Source organism: Rhagoletis zephyria, unplaced genomic scaffold (assembly GCF_001687245.7).
Source record: "Rhagoletis zephyria isolate East Lansing unplaced genomic scaffold, Rhagoletis_zephyria_1.1 Rzeph_scaffold_10271, whole genome shotgun sequence".
NCBI lineage: Eukaryota > Metazoa > Arthropoda > Insecta > Diptera > Tephritidae > Rhagoletis > Rhagoletis zephyria.
This window is the reverse complement of record NW_016167349.1, coordinates 2,526-21,692: the sequence shown is the minus strand read 5'-3', so window position 1 is coordinate 21,692 and position 19,167 is coordinate 2,526. Positions and strand designations below refer to the sequence as shown.

Here is a 19,167-nt window from a genome sequence, read left to right as displayed (position 1 = left end):
ACCTTAATGCATCTACAATGCTTTGCAATAAATTTTTACATAAAAACACGATTATGTGTATTTGGAAATTAATTTTCATTCTAAGGCCCAATTTCAGATGGCCTATTTCAGTAGAGATTGTTGATTAACTTAAAAAATTCGTTTTCAGATCACATACTTAATCTACACTTAAATGGTCAATATTGGCTATTTATATATGAGATATGCAACCCTGTGTTTGTATCAAACACTCAAGATTGATAGATAAGTTGCGTTCCCTAACTCGCAAGAAGTTGCAAGAATTTACCAGAAAGCGTTCTCGTACTCGGTTCTCTGACTTCTTTTGCTTTTTGACAGTTTAACAGTTTTTAACCCAGGAAAGTTGGCGAACGCAACTATAGGCTGTTTTATAGTTGTTTATAGTGGATCTCGTACTCGATTCTCTGACTTCTTTTGCTTTTTGACAGTTTAACAGTTTTTAACCCAGGAAAGTTGGCGAACGCAACTATAGGTTGTTTTATAGTTGTTTACAGTGGATCTGAAAGCCAACGAAAGTCAAATGCCATTTAAATAACAATCCAAAATTAAACTTAAGTGCCGTTTAAATATAAATTTGAAATTGGTCCTAAATGTTCAAGCCGCATTTAAATGCCCAATGATGGCTTTTTAAAATCTTCAACCTCGATTTTAAATACGAACTCATAATTATCTTATATGCCACACAATCCTTGATCTGAAATTGGCCCTTATCAATTAAATTGTATATTAATAATTTTATCTTATCTTATCCTTGTACTTTTGCTTTCATATTTCTTTTAAATCTCGAAATCCGCAAAGTAATTCATACAAACTTTAACAATTGAGTAGAAGTTTTGAGACTTTCGAGGTTTTCCAGCCATTTTCGGTTTAAGTAAATAACCCAAATATATGTATCTAAATATTTAAAAATTTTTTCTTAGACTAATTTTCTTTTGTAAACACTCTTAGTATTAGCAATGTTTATAAGTACAATAAATTGTTTTTTGTATCTTTTGTTTATACCCCTTTACATTTGATTTCCTGTTGCTATTTTTAAAAAATACGTATATTAAAAGTTCAGTTATGCAATACTTAGACTTGACTTGACTTACCTAGAAACTTAGACGCTATTACTCAGGGTGCCACCTATGACATTTTCTCTTTGTTTTGATTCTCAGCACTTGTAAAATTGTAAACGTTTAATTTGCTTTTACACCAAAATTGATAAAAAATTACCATTAAAATAAATGTACATATTTACACGTGTCAAATTGTGATTTTTTTATTTGCTTTCTGTCTTTGTTTGAAGGTTTGTTTTTCGATTGCCAGGTGTACAATTTTCAAGTCAAGTCAAGTGAAGTCTAATGGCTGGTTTCTCCAACTCAATTTAACTTAGTTTAGCCACTTTTTGGACTTAAGTCAAAAGTTAGCCTACGTTTTATACAGCTTATTCTTGACTAGGTCGAGGAAATTGACTTAACTAAGTGAAGTTGAGTTGGAGAAACCAGCCCTAAGTCTGGCATAACTGAGCTTTAAGAAAGCCATATAATTTGACGCATGATAAAAATATAGTAAGGACGAACCGCTGAGATTCACTTTTAAAATTCTAGCTGTTTTCAAGCAATTTAATTTTTAAATTTACTCACAAACACACACAGATATTTTCATTTTCTATCTCAAGAAACAACAATTTCGAACAATTTAAATTCTGCCTTATCCTGAGTTTCGCCAAAAAAAAATGCACCCGAAAATTTTTCATCCGCCTATAGTAAATACATGGAAACGGAAAGTGAAAAGTGAACCGGTTCGGCGAAAATGATACTCATGATAAGTCTAATTTTTTATTTTCAATTTTGGGCGTGTGTGAGTTCTATTGGGAAAGCTGTTGAATAATATTTTTGCTATGGTGAGACAGTTTTGCCAATCTGCTGTGTGAAATGAAATTTTTTTGACAGCAGTAATTTTTTGATAACCGCAGATTTATGCGGAATAAAATATTACAAATTGAAGTGAAATTAATATTTTAAGAAAACATCTACCATCGTTGATTGCAATGCATCAATTTAAGATTTATTTAACGAAAAATTACACACATCAACAATAGGAGTGTTCGCTATGCAACTGCCAGTAAGAATTAGCCAGTAACAAAATTCGGAGAACAAGGTACCTTACGCTCCCAAAGAGAGAAACTTACTAAGTTTTGCGCGAACAGGAATTAGCAAACATTAGCAAGCTTCACTGCCAGCTGGCGTCCACAGTTGCATTTCAGGCATAATACATTTTTTAAATTATTTCAGGTAGAAACCAAAACAGGACCTATACGTATATTTCTACTTATTCTGATTTTCTTCAACATACGCTTCAATTTCATTGTGGAAGTGACGGTCGGATTTCCTATATCGACAGAGGTGTCGAGTGCGTTCCAATTGCGAATACAGCTTTTTCAGCCGAGTACCTTTCAAATGTTTGGAATTAATTAAATTAATTGAATAAACGAATATTTACATACTTCTTTTATTAATAAATCGCAANAAACTTGCAAAGTAGGGGAAATTGAGAGAGCAAAGTGACATTTCATTTTGAGGGGAAGCTGCTGGTTTCTGTTGGAAAAATTTTTGCCAACAAAATGCGACTAATTAAACTTGTAAGAAATAAGTAGTTATTTGTTTAATCAATAAACTGTGTCAGTATAACACTTTGTGATGACTTTTCGTATGTTTTAATTTTACACTTTTGAATGTAAACAAAAATTATATCAGCTGTTCGTCTAACTTGCAAGTTTCAGCAAATTTTCTGTTCGCGTACTATTTGGGATATTTTTCTCTTGTGAGAGAACAGATGACATTACGCCGGAATTTGGCAGTTTGTTGGTTTTTACTGAAGATGTTAAACGAACGCACCTTCTAACTGGCAAAAATTTTCCCAGCACGAATTTGCAACTTCCCTTCCAAATGAAATGTCAAAATTGTGCTCTCTCCTTTCAACGATTTGGTAACAATTCGTACCAACTTGTACAAATTGTTTGCCTAGCGAACACTCCTAATCTTTGCGATAGTCAAAATTTTCTATGCATTTGTCAAAAATTTCCCTAGCCTCATGAGCTACTGAAATTTTATTCACCTCGTAGTTGTCAAAAATTTACTCGCCGCGAACTTTGTTACCGATTCACACACGCTCTTTATATGATTTATATGATTCTGGCAAACATAAAAATAATCATGTCCGACAAATTGAGAGAACGGTTCTACCTTGCTATGTTTTTATCATGATTTGACGTTTGAGTTTGCTTGAGCTTTCGGCATCGTCATCCTTTGCTTACAGCGCTAAATGAGCACAAAGTAAAAAGTCGCTATAGCTATTTTCTCAATTCGGATGTTTTAGACCGACAGACATTCGTAATTAATAATATTGAAATACAATAAATTTGTTGAAAAATATATTAGAAACTTAATTTCAATTATTCGAAATAATTTCGAGGCAAGTTGTCAGTATGGATTCTGGACTGTATTCTCTTTGTGCTATCGATAACAATAACTAGATATGTATGCACATAATTACTGGAATCATATTTGTATGATTAATAAAAATTTGATAAAAATAGGAAAGGAAACAATTTACATTAAACAATTGTTTAATATGATTTATTAGGCCAAAACACAATAAAAAACCGAAAGCAATTAACGTTTTTTGCATGTTTATATATATATATTTTTTTTAAATAATATTCGGGAAAGATAGAGCGCAGACGCGCGTGCTATGTGCAAACTGTTCACGGAGGAAAACAATCTCAAGCGATGATGGCAACACACAAATTTGAAATTTTCTTCATGTATACACAGTGTTGGGTAAAACTAATGCGAAAAACGCTCAGCCAAAATTGATTACTATTTGAAAAAGAAAAATAATAAACTTGGATAAAAAATTGTTTGTAAATTATTTATTTTTTATTCAAAAATGGCATATGTATGTATACATACAGATCGTCACCTGGAATGCAAAAAGACGTAACAACACCGTAAATGAAATGGAAAAAGTCGTGATTTTTTTTTCATAAAATGATGTGGCGAGTTGTAATTCGATGAAATCCATCATATGAATCAAAAAGTGAATTTGGAATTTTTTATTTGTTATGACTTTTTGCATTTCAACGATGATGTTTGTTACGTGTTTTTTGCATTTTAGGTGACGATATGTATGTGTTGTGTGTATGTACTATAAGCAATTTATTGAACTTGTTCCTCCCAATACTGTATATACAAAAATGTACGTACTCTAACTGCACATCCTTTGGTTTTATTTGCTCCATTTCTTCAATTCTTAATTTATATCATTAATTGTTCGGGAACTTCTATAAGTACTTATGCTTTCAATCTTCACTTCCGCTGTTTGCTTGCAGTTTTTGTGTAGTCTCCTACTAAAATACACACAAAAAAAAAAACAAAATAAGTTCAGTTTTTTTTTTTTTTAGCTTTTTGTTTAAATTTGAGTTAAAAAAGTTGTTTGTTTATTTTCCTTTGTTTCGTTTCTTTGTTTGACACGCCTGCGTTACGTTCATTTGTTATCTGCAAATCAAATCAAACCAACTCAAATGAATCTAATAAAAACAACACCCACACGAAATATCCAACTTCAAACTGGCCACAAACAACATGAACTGCTCAATCAAACTTTGTGTATCTTCGTTATATGCTACCCGTTTTGTACCTCAAATCCTGTATACTATAATTACCTACTTACATAAATCCATTCCCAACAATCAACCATCCCAACGAAATACTATCCCCATTCATCGATCTGTGCGCCCATTTTTTCGGTTATTATGCGTTTGTTTGTTGTAAAGACGGTGCCTACAGTTTCTTACAATACTTCCTCCTCCACTGCTACTTTTAAAACACGCTGGCGTTATGGACGGAGACAGATGGCCGATAACCAGAATGAGGATGAGCAGGCGCAGTTGCTGGGTGAAGAAGGCGTGCGCGCCAGTCAGCCGGGACAAAATTTGAAACTTGGGTAAATATAAAAAAAAAGTTGCATCTCAACTCCGCAACAACCATGCTTTCATGTTGTATAAAAAATATTACAACAGAAAACTCGGATCAACGAAATGATATTGATGAAATATTTACATACATATGTTATTCTTTTCAAACAAGATTTTTACTGCAAAAACTAAACTCAGTTGTATCGTTGTGCCAAGACTCAACGAACCGGGTCTTAATTTCATGTCGAAAGTGGGAACTTTAAACCGCCAATTACTCGCTTCAACTTACTCATCTTAATGCACTTTTGGGCACAATGCACGGCCAAATACATAATCTCTATCTGATTTTATAATGATTTCGTTCCTTGATAACTTTAGTACTTGTGTTTGTTTTTGTTATTATTTGATCTACATATATGCTTATTTGTGGTGCATTGCTTAACTGTTTGTCAAATTTTGTTGTATCATTTACATTGTACTATAATATTTTTGTACATATTTATGTCCCACTTTCTGTAAGTGCGCTTTAGACTGCTGCAAAATATTTGAATATATTTTGAATCTAAATAGTTGGATAAGCAGCTTAACTTGTGAAATTTCGCCAAAGCTTTTGTCAACTAGACATAAAATGCATACACACATACATACATACATACATACAAAATCACATATCATACATAATGTAAATATATGTGTGTGCGCGCGTTTGATGATATCCTTGATCCTATTTCCTAAAGTTCCATGGTCGCTCTACCTATACCGTGTCAGTCCTGTCAGTCGTGCTGCAGCAATCGTAAACTGGTGTTGGCATTTAAAAATCTTTGTTATTAAAACATATATATGAAACATTTATGAAACCTAAGCGGAAAAGAATATAGCACCGAAAAATGCACATATAATTTGTTGGCATTTGATAAAGTCACAATCACATCCTCCCATTTATGTACATATGTACTTGATACATATCGCATATTCAATCAAATCTCCGAAATATACACATCAGTCTTGAAAGTGTTGGTTATTGGATCGCGCAAATGGTTAAGGCTCCCAGAATATTTGCATTAGTCTTTAACTTTAAATGTTACACTAAATCCTTTGCTAAAATTATTGCTAATTCAACTACTAATATCAATTGGAAAATAATACTTAACTATGGTGATGGTGCTTAGGCAGTGCAGGCCAAATACTACATACATACGTAAATGTAATTATTTTAATTATTTTGCTCACTCTTACAATTACACCTACGTATATTCTCAAATGGCATTCGAATACTTAGCATACGATTTGTATATTTCTTAAAATTTGTAGCAGGAGGGTGGTCTCAATACCACAACTGAGTCGATGACACGCGCATTAATCACCGACGAAGTGCGAACTGGCCACTCGATGGGTCCAGTTCAGCTTGGGTATGTATTGTATTGCTTTATTAAGAAATCAATGCCAATGGCTTAATCAATTAAATATAAAACAAAAAATACATATACTCAATGGCTCAAATGCTAAATAATATGTGTGTACATATGTATACAGTATGTAACAAAATTGAACAAATGAAACTATTTACATACATGTGGATATACAGTTACTCCCAAAATTGAGCGTGCGGCTCTTGCTTTGTTAATATTCGCAATGTTTTAGATGCTAAAATTTTTGTAATTTTGTATTAAAATATGGCTTATATTTCAGCGAACTCCATTTAAATCCAAGAATGATACTGTATAGAAAAATTAAGGAAAATCTGCAAAGTTTCAGCAAAATCGCCAACTTTTTAATACGAATTTCTAAAAAGAATTCAGGTACGCAGTTTCATAGCCCATTAAATTTCAATATAATAATGTGCAAATTTCAAATCTCTAAAAAATTGCGTTGGTTTTTGACAATTTCAGATTTTTTTTTCAGATTTTTTTATATGGAAAAAAAATTGCGTAGGACAGCCAGCAAAAAAAAGTTCTGAACTAAAACGATGAATCCGCCTTAAGAATATGTATGTTCTTATTTGAAAAACATTTTTTATTGCTGTCAAAAATTTTCAGCCCAAATACATAATTGTGTGGTACCAATGAAGACTCAGAAAAATGGTTTTGTGCGTACCAGCAATTTTTCCCTGCACTCTCACTTGGGAGCATAATTTTGCTATTTGACAATTCTACAGGCTTGCATCGTGTCATAATTACAGTAACAGCTCTTCCAAAATATTAAAATGTGGTTTTTGTTGTGTCATAGCAATCTACATAAATATTAAAGAAAATTCATGAATACAGTTTAATTTGCTCAATTCTGCTACATATTGTATACATATGTATGTATGTATGCCTTGCTCAAAACGTTCTCCGCTCAGAATAAAAAAAATCGCACACATTCTACAAAAGCGTGTTGACTAAACATTGTTAATTTTAAATCTTATCTACTTAACATATTCATAGTTTAGACATAGGCACATGTATATCTCTCGTTTGCCAGAAAAAACGCTTTCAAGTTTTCTTCAAAACAAATATGTAAATAGCAACTAAAGGTGGCCTCAGACAGATGCGATATGATATCGTATTTTATGTGATAACGATAAAAAGTAAAGGCCCTCGAATTAGTGCGATACGATACACTGCGATATGACCCAAGATTGCTGGCAGGCTTTCTTAGGTGATTAGTAATCAAAAATCTGCAACCCTAAAATGGAAAAGTGATTCATATCGTGCGATGTTGTTGTTGTTGTGGCGGCACTACTAAGCCCCGCCTATTTCGGTTCGTACTTCAATCATTGTTTCAAGCTCAACTAATAGTAAGCCCAGGGAACGGGCAGTTTCAATATGGTCGGACCAATAAGGTCGGGCTGTTAGTTGAGTGAGATTAAGCTGGTATGTAAAGAGTTGGTTGATGTCGTGCGTAAAGTCTCCACATGCCGGACACTCATTGGGGATATTGGGGTCGAGTCTGAACAGGTAGCTGTTGAATATCCAGACCGTAACTGGGCCATGGTAATGCGGGCCTCTAATGGCAGTTAAAGCTGTGGTAGGGTGGAAGTCTAAATGTCTCCTGGTAGCGTGGAATAGCAGACGGTGTCAAAACGCCTTTAACAAGCCCAACGCTACTAGGAATCTTCTCTCACATGGGCCACGAGTTATTTGGTTGTTTATGGCGTTAAGTGCTGTGCACTTTACGGAAACCATGCTGATGCTTCGCTGGGGCCAGGTGGTGGGTGAAGTACGGGGGTTGCAGGGTCTCTTTGTTGGCGGGTTTCTCGGTTTTAACTGTGGAACCACTCTCCCTGATATCCACACATTAGGAATGATGAGACGGGCCAATGACAGGTTGAGAACCTCCTTTAGGTATGCTACTCTCGCGTGACCCAAATGTTTCAGCACCAGCATGCAGATTCCGTCGGGTGCAATGGCTTTGGAGGCTTCCACCCTCCCGATGCCCACCTTCACTTCGCCGCTGGTGAAAGTAAGTGGTGCACTATTTTTAGGTAGTTTGTGCAGCCTCCTGGTCACTCGACGTTTGGCTCTGTCTACCGAAGTATGCAGTGCGAACTGCCGCCTAAAATAGCGCGCGCATTTCTTCGAGTCCGACGATGTGCGACCATCGAATGAAATTTCCACTCTGTCGTCGCGGCTCTTTGGGTTGAACAGGGACCTCACGGTTGACCAGAACTTACTCACACCAGAAGCGAAGTTACGGATTTCAAGCGCTCACTTTTTCCGCTTATGCTGATTTAGCAGTTGCTGTATCTCCAAATTATGGTCCTTCAGGCGAGGATTCCCGGGATCGACCTGGCGTAAGTGGTTACGATCATTTGCTAGAACAGCTGCTTCAGCCGGGAAATTTGAGCGGACTTCCGCGATGCATCCGGATAGTATGAAGCGAACCGCTGCGGCAGTGACTACCCTGCGGAACTGCCGTTCGCCAGCGTGTACGTCTTAGGGTGTGGGAGGACGGCGAAGTTGGTTCGGTGGTCCGCGGAAGCAAAGTCGGTAGGCTTATTGATCGATATGGTTATGGGCAGATGGTCTGAAGCCAGCGTTAGCATAGGTCGCCATGTTATGCTATTTATCAGACCAGCGCTGGCAATTGTTACGTCTGGCGAGCTGCTGCAGTTCCTCACAATCCTGGTGGGGGCGTCGTCGTTGATAGTGCAGAATGTCAAATCGTTTATCTGCTCAGCCAATAGGTTTCCCTAACGATCATTTTACAGTCTTCAGTGCTAAAGGTCGTGGTGCGCGTTGAATTCACCTACTACCATTCGGTTTTAACCTCTGAGTAGCGCACAGCTCCGGACAGCTATGCCCTGACATTCTAGGGAGGTGTCCCTCGGAGTGATATCTTCTTTGTTTAGACTATACTGCACTGCACAGATGGTGTGGGCAACCAAGAGCTTCTGGTTGGCTCGCACACACGAGTTGGAGCGGCTGGTAGAGTGGTGTGAGAGGTGAGGGGGTAGGCAGGCTTGCTGTTGATCACGGGAGCTCCTTGGAGATGTGCAGGCTCTTGGGATTCTAGTTCGCACCTGCGCGTTGCGCGAGCGGGTAGCCGTGGAGGCGGATGGTGTCGTTTGACTTGAGCAACAGAAGCATGTTTCTGGTACGGGGTTGGGCTCAATGACCGTCCGGAGAAGAAAGGATGCGGAGCAATCCGGCTGAAAGGTATTGCTCCATGCACGTAAAATGATGGGGTTCACCGATCTATACCCGATCTAAACGGGGTTAGTTCGCCGAAATAACAGTCCTTGGTAAAACCCGAGTCATTCCCATACGTAGAACCGGCTGTCGTGCGAATGAAACGATCAATTTTGCTTGCTGCGGTACAATTTTTTAACGCATTGTATCACAACGGTATACCGCATCTGTTTGAGCACTCCCGTATACCGCAATGGTTTGTATTGATGACATATCGTACATTTTTGTATTGTTTTCGTTACACCCGTCACAGTGACTGAAAGTGAAGTGTAACTGGTTTGGATTAAATTGTTTTTGAATATTTTTTTTCTACCCAGCCAGCAAAATCGTCGTAAACAAGGTCGTAATTGGATATTTTCTCGAAGAAAAACCGGATTACAAATCGTTTATGATAGCCGTTTACGACTCTTTTTCGAGCACTTTTTCGCTTTAAATTGTGCATCGTCTACGAACAGTCGTAAACGGATCGAAAAAGCATTCGTATGCGAATATTTTTACGTCCGTTTTTTAATTGTAAACGAGTCTCGTAAACGATTAATTTACGTTAAAAATGCGTTTTTTACACTGCTTTATCTACTGTTTTTTAATGCTAAAAATAAAGGCAATTAATTAATTCAAATTATTTAGTTCTTTTATTGAATGGAATTATAATTAATAAATATTTATAGTGCCGGATCAAAGTATTGGCACATAAAATTTTTCGCAATGTATGAAAATTTTTTACTTGAATTTCTTTTCGCAATTTTTTTTTTTAGTTAGTATGAAGACCTACTTTCAAATCAGATTTTTGGGAAAAATTCTAAGTATGCAGTTTTATATCCCATTATATTTTAGTATAACATAGTGCAAGCTTGAAGTTGCTAGAAAACCGCGTTGATTTTTGGCAATTTTTTCACGCAGTTTCTTCCCTGCAAATTATGTGCGACATTTTTTTTTTTGTATGAAAGAAACTGCGTATAAAAAATTGCCAAAAAACAAAGAGGTTTTCTAGTTATTCAAGCGTGCACTTTATTATACTAAAATTAAATGGGCTATAACACTGCATACTTGGAATTTTTCTAAAAAATCTGATTTGAAAGTAGAACTTCATACTAACCATATTTTTATAAAAAACAATTAGAGAAGAAATCAGAATAAAAAACTTTGCATTCATGTCGAAAAATTCTCTGTACCAATATTTTTTCCCGGCACTGTATATGTGAAGATATTTTCAGATAAATAAATATTAACAAACTATCTATTAACAAATTAACAATTAAATAAGAAGGGTTTAATATATATTATAAAGTAGCTGAATTTATTTTTTATCCTTTTTGCCGATAGGCTGCCAATTTTTTTTGCCGGTTTTGAAACGGAAATAAAAACTTCTTCGTCGGAGTTAAATTTTTGACGAAAAGCTCCTAAGAAAATAAAGTGAAAGATTAAACTCCATTGGAAATCGGAAAATTTAATTAAGTAAAAAGTGTTAATAAATAATATTATTATCCGTACTTCTTATTGCCGCAGTCGTTGCCAAACCAATAGCGCTATAGGGGAATTAAACGTTTACATGTTTACATCCTTTAGTGTTGCTCCGCGCAGCCTGTGAAAGAATTGCAAAACTCGTTAAGTTAATTTGTATTTTTGAATTACATATGTAGTAGCTACTTACAAGAAGTTTAAATATAAAAGAAAGTGGTAGATCGTCCTTTGCGTTTGCACCAGTCTGCCAATAAATCACATACTTAATAATTTTCTTAAATTAAAAATTTAACAAACTACTTACTTATAAAATATTGTGATTGAAGAAAAATTGTCAACAAAACTAAAATTTTTTCTTGTGCTGACAAATTACTACAAGCCTCTTTCTATTATATTTTTTTGTTTTATCGTTTACGAGCTTTTCTCTAACTTTTTGGTGATACGAGAATCCCTCGTAAAACATAATGTTCGTAAAATGTACGTTTTCTTGCTGGCTGGGTAGGCATTGTGTAAGCCGCGCAAACCTATTAGAAAATACTCGTTTTAAAGATTTTTATATTACAGTTTAAGAATTAAGCCTTAAAATGTGAGTTGAAATCTCACACTCGTCACCGTGGAATGAGCCATCAGCGATCAGTGAATTTTCTGAAATTTTTTAACTATCGAATGCTATTACATTAACAAAGACAAAGGAATAAAGCGAAGTAATGACCTATCCGTGGTAAACTATACTAAAACCTATGTTGTAAAATATATTTTTAAACTATACTATCCAATTAAATTTGTTAATAAAGTTCTGCACGGAGAACGTTTGAGCCACGTTTGTAAATAGCCTATTGACAAATTTATTCTACAAACACTAGGTTTATGACTACACAATAGTACACACACTAAAGCCTACTAAAACAGCTTTTAAACAAAATTATTAAGTGCATAATATAAGGAAGTGTTAAAATATCATTTAGTGTCCTTAACATTTTTTGTACTAAAATAGCTTTCTTTTCTTACTGTTGATATGCTGCTATTGCATTTTATGCGTATTGGTGCTTCAGCTCAGCGTTACTAATGCTTAAAGCCGCTTATGAAAGCGAATAATTGAATAACTTAAACAAGGATTAAGCTTAAATTGTTGTATCAAAAACTAAAAGCATGCCTTTCATAAAAAGGGGTAAACAGAAACGCAGTCACATTGCTCTTCTTGTTTTTAAATTTCTACCGTTCGGTCGCCTAGAAATTACATCACAACACTTACAGGGCAATTATGACTAAGATAGGAAGATAAATGAAAGACAGATGACAAGATAGTTCGAAATACTTTTGTTATTCTAGCACAAGTCTTAGAAAAAAGCTTTCTCATTCACCACTCGTGGTGAAAAGTTATTTTCTGAGAAAGCACTTGTATGTACTTACATATATCATTTAGCTAGCGTTGTTCCAACAATCGAGTGTCCGAGTGAGCAAAGCGCAGGCGTGCCATCCGAGAGACTCCAGTTCAATTGTCTTTTAATGCTGGCCAAAATGTGCACATTGTGCAGTTTCGCCTTCGTGTTTTCACACCAACGCTAACGCGCCTGGTATACACGTATACAGATGTTTTATTATTCGTGTGACCGGCACTGTTTAAGATTATATTGTTTTAAAATGATACAAATATATTTCTGATTTAATTTATTTTTTAGAAACTGATTTTATGTCAATTTTTAATGTAATTTTTTTCTTTCTTAATTTAATTTTCTTTTAATGTTTTTTAAGTTATGTATGTATATATTTTATTTTAAGATTTTAGTGTTTTAAAAATAAAATCTCTTAATATTTTTTTTTTATTTTACTAAACTTATTTTATTTATTTTTAAATTAATTTTTTTCATTTATTTTTTAGAAACCGATTTTATGTAATTTTTTTCTTTCTTAATTTAATTTTAATTTAATGTTTCGCTGTTATTGCCTTAAAAAGAAGAATATTTTTTATTTCACTTAATTTTTAGGAATATAATACATTTTTTCTTTTAATTATTATTTTTTATTTTTTAGTTATTTATTTTATTTTTAAATTTTATTGCTTAAAAAAGAAATTATTTTTAAATTATTATTTTTTTCTTTTTTGTTTTCTTAACTTAGTTTATTAATTTTTAAATTAATTTGTTTCTCTTTTGTTAATTTTATTTTCTTTTAATTGTTAGATTTTATTGTTTTGAAAAGAAAAATAATTTTTCATTAATTTAATTTATTTTTCCGACCTTACTTTACTTGTTTTTAATCGACTTCACAAAAAGGAGAAGATTATCAATCCGTCGGAATATTTTTATTTATTTATTTTATTTTTTTTTTATGTATGTTACCGCATAACTTTGGATTTCTTTAATTCTCTTATTAAAGGAAAGTTTTAAATCAGATCATTGGATTATGAAGCAAATAACGATAATCTTTAATTTTTATATGAGAATTGAAGTCGGTTTTGTTTTTTGATTAAAAATTACTTGTTATTTTATTTTTTGTTATTTTTGTTTTGTTTCAAAAATAAAATATCATCACTTTATGTGCTGGGTAGGAGCTATTTCGGCCGTTGAAATTAAAGCGAAAATATAATTTTCCTTTTTTCTCCTACGCGTTTCAATGCATTTTGCGTCTTCCTCAGGGAGTCTGCTTTATTTGAACGATAAACAATAAACAATAAACATGGTTAACAATAACTATTACATACTCATCAAATTTGAAACTCAACAGCGTCGCTTTAATTCCAACGGCCGAAGCAGCTCCCACCAAGCACACAAAATTTTAAGGAATTTGGCCCTATCAAAATAAGTATTTTTATTTTATTTTATTCTTAAGTATGTACTGTATGTACTTTTTTTATTTATTTTTTCTTTTTCTAATTTTATTTTTAAATTGTCTTAAAAAAATTATTTCATTTAATTTTTAAAGATATTGTTACTTATTTTTGCTTTATTTTCATTTTATTTTATTTAATCTTTTTTTAATTTAATTTGATTTTCTTTTATTTACTGGTTTTTATTGTTAATAAAATATACATGCATATTCTTTTAATTTAATAAAAAAAACGTATTGCTAAAAGGCGAACAGCTTAACGATAAGACCTCCTCGTTGGCAGATCTTTGAATTAGTCTTTCGAAAGACAGTAAAGAGCTTTCAAGACAGTTGCCAGAATTGACAATTGTCTTACGAAAGAACTTTGTCCTCATCGCAATTATCGAAATTCCAATTTTTAAACAGTGTATGTGTTACGCGACCTCAGCCATAATTCTTGTCTTCGGAGACCTATAGTCGAATTTAGCGGAGCTTTTTGAGCCGGTTTTGAAAAAATGTCAGCTTGAGTGATTAATGGTTTCATAAAAATTTTAAGCACCAAATTTAACTAGGGGTCACCGAAAAACAAAGGGGTTTCCTACGTATACAAAGTTTGGAATGCAATGGGGCAAACACTTTCTGTTTTTCTAATTGCGAAGTTATAAGAATATTATTCATAAAAAATACTGTTTCGCACATTATTTTTTTTCTTTTGCTTGGATAATAGCACTACCATTCTTATAAGAGCTATCCGCCTTTATGCACCGAGCCTCGTACATTTTTAACGGGCGTTATATCCGTGAAATATATACGAGAAATACAAAATTTAATTGAATTCGAAAAAAATAAACTTCTAAGTTATGCACTTCACACCAAAAATATAGTAATAGGTACCCATAAACACAAATACAAAAGTAAACAGAAAAATAACAACAAATTCATAGAAAAAGTTAGCCAATTGAATAAATTCTGCAATACTATTTTTCCATTCCATATACTACACTTACATTGGCGCTCAAAATGAGCTTGCTTTTAGTTACCTGGATAAGATCAATGAGCGTGAAGATTATCTCCCATGGTTTGTACTAAAAAAAAAAAAACATTACAAAAATTTTATTCAATCAGTTAAAAAGTGAAATTCATTTTGTTAAAGTCTGAAATGCATTGTTCCCATAGTAAATTGTAGACGCACGCAAGTCCCGAATCGTGTACACATTTCGCTCATAGTCAGTTGTCTTGCTCGCCTGATTGTTTGTATGTTTGTTACATACATATGTACATATGTATGTATGTGCAATGTCTTTACGTATGTATTCACATATCCATAGTACGTAAGGATCACCACCCAGCCACCCACATCGCCAAGTGTCGGACGACCAGCGTCCAGTTATTTTTTTAGGGTAAATTTTTCGCATGCGCAGTTGATTACACTTCATTATTAATACATATTGTAGGCGCACACATATTATCTATATATCATTTTATTTTAAGAATTCTTATTTTTATTCAAATTTAAGTGCGCATGTATGTACGTACATATGAGCCAAGCTAAATTTTCCATTGCACCATACCTACATATTATTAATTTATTAATCACATGTTTGCTGATCACGATGTTATTTACGTAACAATTAAAAAAAAGAAGAAAACAAACAAGACAGAAAGAAAGAAAAGAATATGCTTTAAGCGTAGCATTAGCGTTCGGCCACGACTAATTTTTTTGAGTTTAGTTTTTGCATTTGTAAATAATCAACATTTCCATTTGCGTTAATTTATATATTTTTTTTTATATATTTTTATGTATTTATTTTTGGTCCACATTATCAATTGTATACTTTTTTTGTTTTTTTTTTGTATATATTTTAATGGAATTTTTCTTTCATACATATGTTCTGAATAAAGCTTTGTTGCTGGTGTCATTTTGCGCGAGCGTTTGGCCGCATTCGAGCGGATGTTATGGCGCGCCTGTCGCGGAAATGTTTTTTTGCGTCAAGCCATGATTGAGTCACCGCTGGAGGATCCGTCTAATGTAAGTAAAAAAGAAGAAAAAACTAAAAACAAAATATAGCTTAAAATACTACATACCTACTTAGTAGCTCATGCTCAAACATACCAATGCCCTTTGTATTTTGATTAAAAATATTATCCTATATTGGTTTCCGGTGTCACCTGAAAATACGGCTTAGGGATCCTAGCTGGAAATTTTGTCTGATATTGATTGATTGTTGTTCCTTTCTTCACAATCTAATTTCCTTCAATTCCAATTTGTACCGGAACCTGGAGAACACAAGCTCGATTGGTCAGGCCAAGAGTGTTCAGGCACTCGCATCACCAGTTTAACTTTAACTACCTGATGATATCGGCCGGTCATATTCGGATTCCATCAGTTTCGCTTGATATTGAAGTTCACGCATCTTTCTATAGCGTAGAAAAATGGATTCTCATATCGCACATTTGCTGCCAGAGTGCGATAATAATAAATAGAAATAAAAGAATAAAAATAGAAAATCTAACATGTTTTCGCTTCCTGAAAGCAAACCTTTACTAGTTAATTTATGATTTTAACAATGGTCCATTGAAAAACATCTTCCTAAGACTAAAATCTGGACGACTTAAACTAGCTTCCAGCTGCGTTTTTCTCGAGTTTGCTTACTTTTGTATATCGTCGTTTAAAGTACAAAACCGCGTAACTGACATTGGCAGCCAAAAATTGGATTTGCTCACACAAGCTCTTGGCTCGATCCTTATCCATTCGTCCTGAAATATACTAGGCAGAAAAGCGATTTCTTTATAAAAAAGAGAACCATTTTAAATAATGAGTGTTTTTACACTCTAGAAAATAATTTCTACAACTTCACATACGCGGTTTTGCAATTTGCTGATACGCGGTTTTGCATTTTGTTGATACGCGGTTTTGCACTTTAAACGACGATATACGCTTGTAGATACATATGTATGTACCTAAATTAACATCCAAACAATTTTTAATATTTCTCTTTTTAAAATTTACGCAGGGAGATCAGGTGTACAAATCTGTGTTTATCATATTTTTCCAAGGTGACCAATTGAAAACGCGGTCAAGAAAATTTGCGAAGGCTTCCGCGCTACTCTCTACCCTTGTCCTGAAGCACCGGCTGATCGTCGTGAAATGGCTATGGGTGTTATGACACGCATTGAGGATTTGAATACTGTGCTCGGTCAGACACAAGACCATCGTCATCGTGTTCTGGTCGCTGCTGCTAAAAATTTGAAGAATTGGTTTGTCAAAGTGCGTAAAATCAAAGCTATTTATCATACATTGAATCTGTTCAATTTGGACGTTACACAAAAATGTCTTATTGCTGAATGCTGGGTACCGGTGCTGGACATCGAGACCATACAACTGGCATTAAGGCGTGGTACAGAACGCTCGGGTTCATCGGTGCCACCGATTCTGAATCGCATGCAAACTTTTGAAAATCCACCGACCTATAATCGGACCAATAAATTCACGAAAGCTTTTCAGGCCCTTATTGATGCATATGGCGTTGCCGCTTATCGTGAAATGAACCCAGCACCCTATACGATTATAACTTTTCCCTTCCTTTTTGCTGTGATGTTTGGTGATCTCGGACATGGCACACTTATGGCACTATTTGGTCTATGGATGATACGCAAAGAGAAAGGCTTGGCTGCACAGAAGACCACAAATGAGATATGGAACATCTTTTTCGGTGGACGTTACATTATATTCCTAATGGGTGTATTTTCCATGTATACTGGCCTGATTTATAACGATATTTTCTCAAAGTCTTTGAATATATTCGGATCGCACTGGCATGTCAACTATAACAAGACAACGGTGTTAAGCAATAAGCATTTGCAATTAAATCCTGGCACTGCTGATTATGAAGGAGACCCTTATCCGTTAGGCATGGACCCCGTTTGGCAGATAGCCACATCGAATAAGATTATCTTTCAAAATTCGTACAAAATGAAGATCTCAATCATATTGGGTGTAATTCATATGATTTTCGGCGTCTCGTTGAGTCTACACAATCACACCTACTTTAAAAACCGAAATGCTCTGCTCTATGAATTCATACCACAGTTGGTCTTCTTGATTATGATGTTCTTCTATTTGGCACTTCTGATGTTCATCAAATGGAATAGATATTCTGCATTTAATGAGCGTAAGTACATAAAGTTGCTCTGTTTTGTAGATATAAATATGTGTCTTAACATCTCACAACTTAGCTTAATTTAATATCTTTTTTTCTTCATACAATTATTTTACATACATACAATATTTTTTATATTTATTAGCTCCCTATTCGGCTGGATGTGCTCCTTCGATTTTGATTACTTTCATTGATATGGTTTTGGGCAATACACCCAAACCTCCAGTCGGCAAGTGCGAAACCTACATGTTTGCTGGCCAGTCGTTCTTTCAAAAACTGTTCCGTTTTATTGCACTTTGTTGTATACCGGTTATGCTGCTTGGAAAACCACTAAAGATCATTCAAGAACGCCGTCAAGCAAACGTAAGTTGAAGGATGCCTGTCACCATTTATCTTTTCTAATTCATCATGGCCATTCTTCACTTATTCACATTTTTCGTCAATAAGGATACAACATCTGGCAGTTGGTCATTGCGTTTTGCGTTTTTTTTTTCGCTCTGTGAGTGCTCATCCATAAATGAGTGAGATTTTAAAATTTATATAAAAAAATGAACAACTTCTTGATGCAACACAACTGAAGGGATCTACAATTTTATGTAGCTTTTTCGTAGAACGTGTAGCGCGCAACTTTGCGATTCAATCAAAAAATTTTAAGAAAACTAAATATTGATATTGTAACGACTGGCACAGTTAGCATCGGTACTTATTTGGAAAGATGTGACCACTTCGCAACCTAAATTTTTAATAATATCACAACTGTCTTAATCAAATTAAACCAGGTTTGGTAGATGGTAAAGGCAACCGAAGAAATAAAAAGTAACCAAACGTGGATAGATCTCTTAGGATATCTTGAATCCCCTCGCTGTGTGAAATTTTGGAATCTCGCTACATTATGCATTGTAGCCAAATTAATTTGCTGTTTATTCAACTTTGCACATGAACACGAACACATACATTATATATTAAAAATCGAGCATAATAACCTTATTTCGCACTCTCATCTCCTCTAAATGCAATGCATTAATTTCGGTTTTTAAAATTTTTGAAATCACGGTGTAGAAGTGTTTTAATCATTTAATTTGTTTTATTA

At 34.2% G+C, this 19,167-nt stretch overlaps 1 protein-coding gene across 1 annotated transcript in view; it reads left to right on the top strand.

The window, feature by feature from the left end:
- The first annotated feature begins 4,988 nt into the window (after window positions 1-4,988).
- The window catches only part of LOC108376327 (V-type proton ATPase 116 kDa subunit a-like), a 16,431-nt gene continuing 2,252 nt past the window's right edge, over window positions 4,989-19,167 (top strand). The window contains 7 exon segments of the mRNA XM_017632529.1: window positions 4,989-5,007; window positions 6,290-6,387; window positions 14,954-14,995; window positions 15,820-15,946; window positions 16,932-16,992; window positions 16,995-18,089; window positions 18,223-18,440. Of these exon segments, the coding sequence (XP_017488018.1) occupies window positions 6,323-6,387; window positions 14,954-14,995; window positions 15,820-15,946; window positions 16,932-16,992; window positions 16,995-18,089; window positions 18,223-18,440 (1,608 nt within the window). The 5' untranslated portion in view covers window positions 4,989-5,007; window positions 6,290-6,322.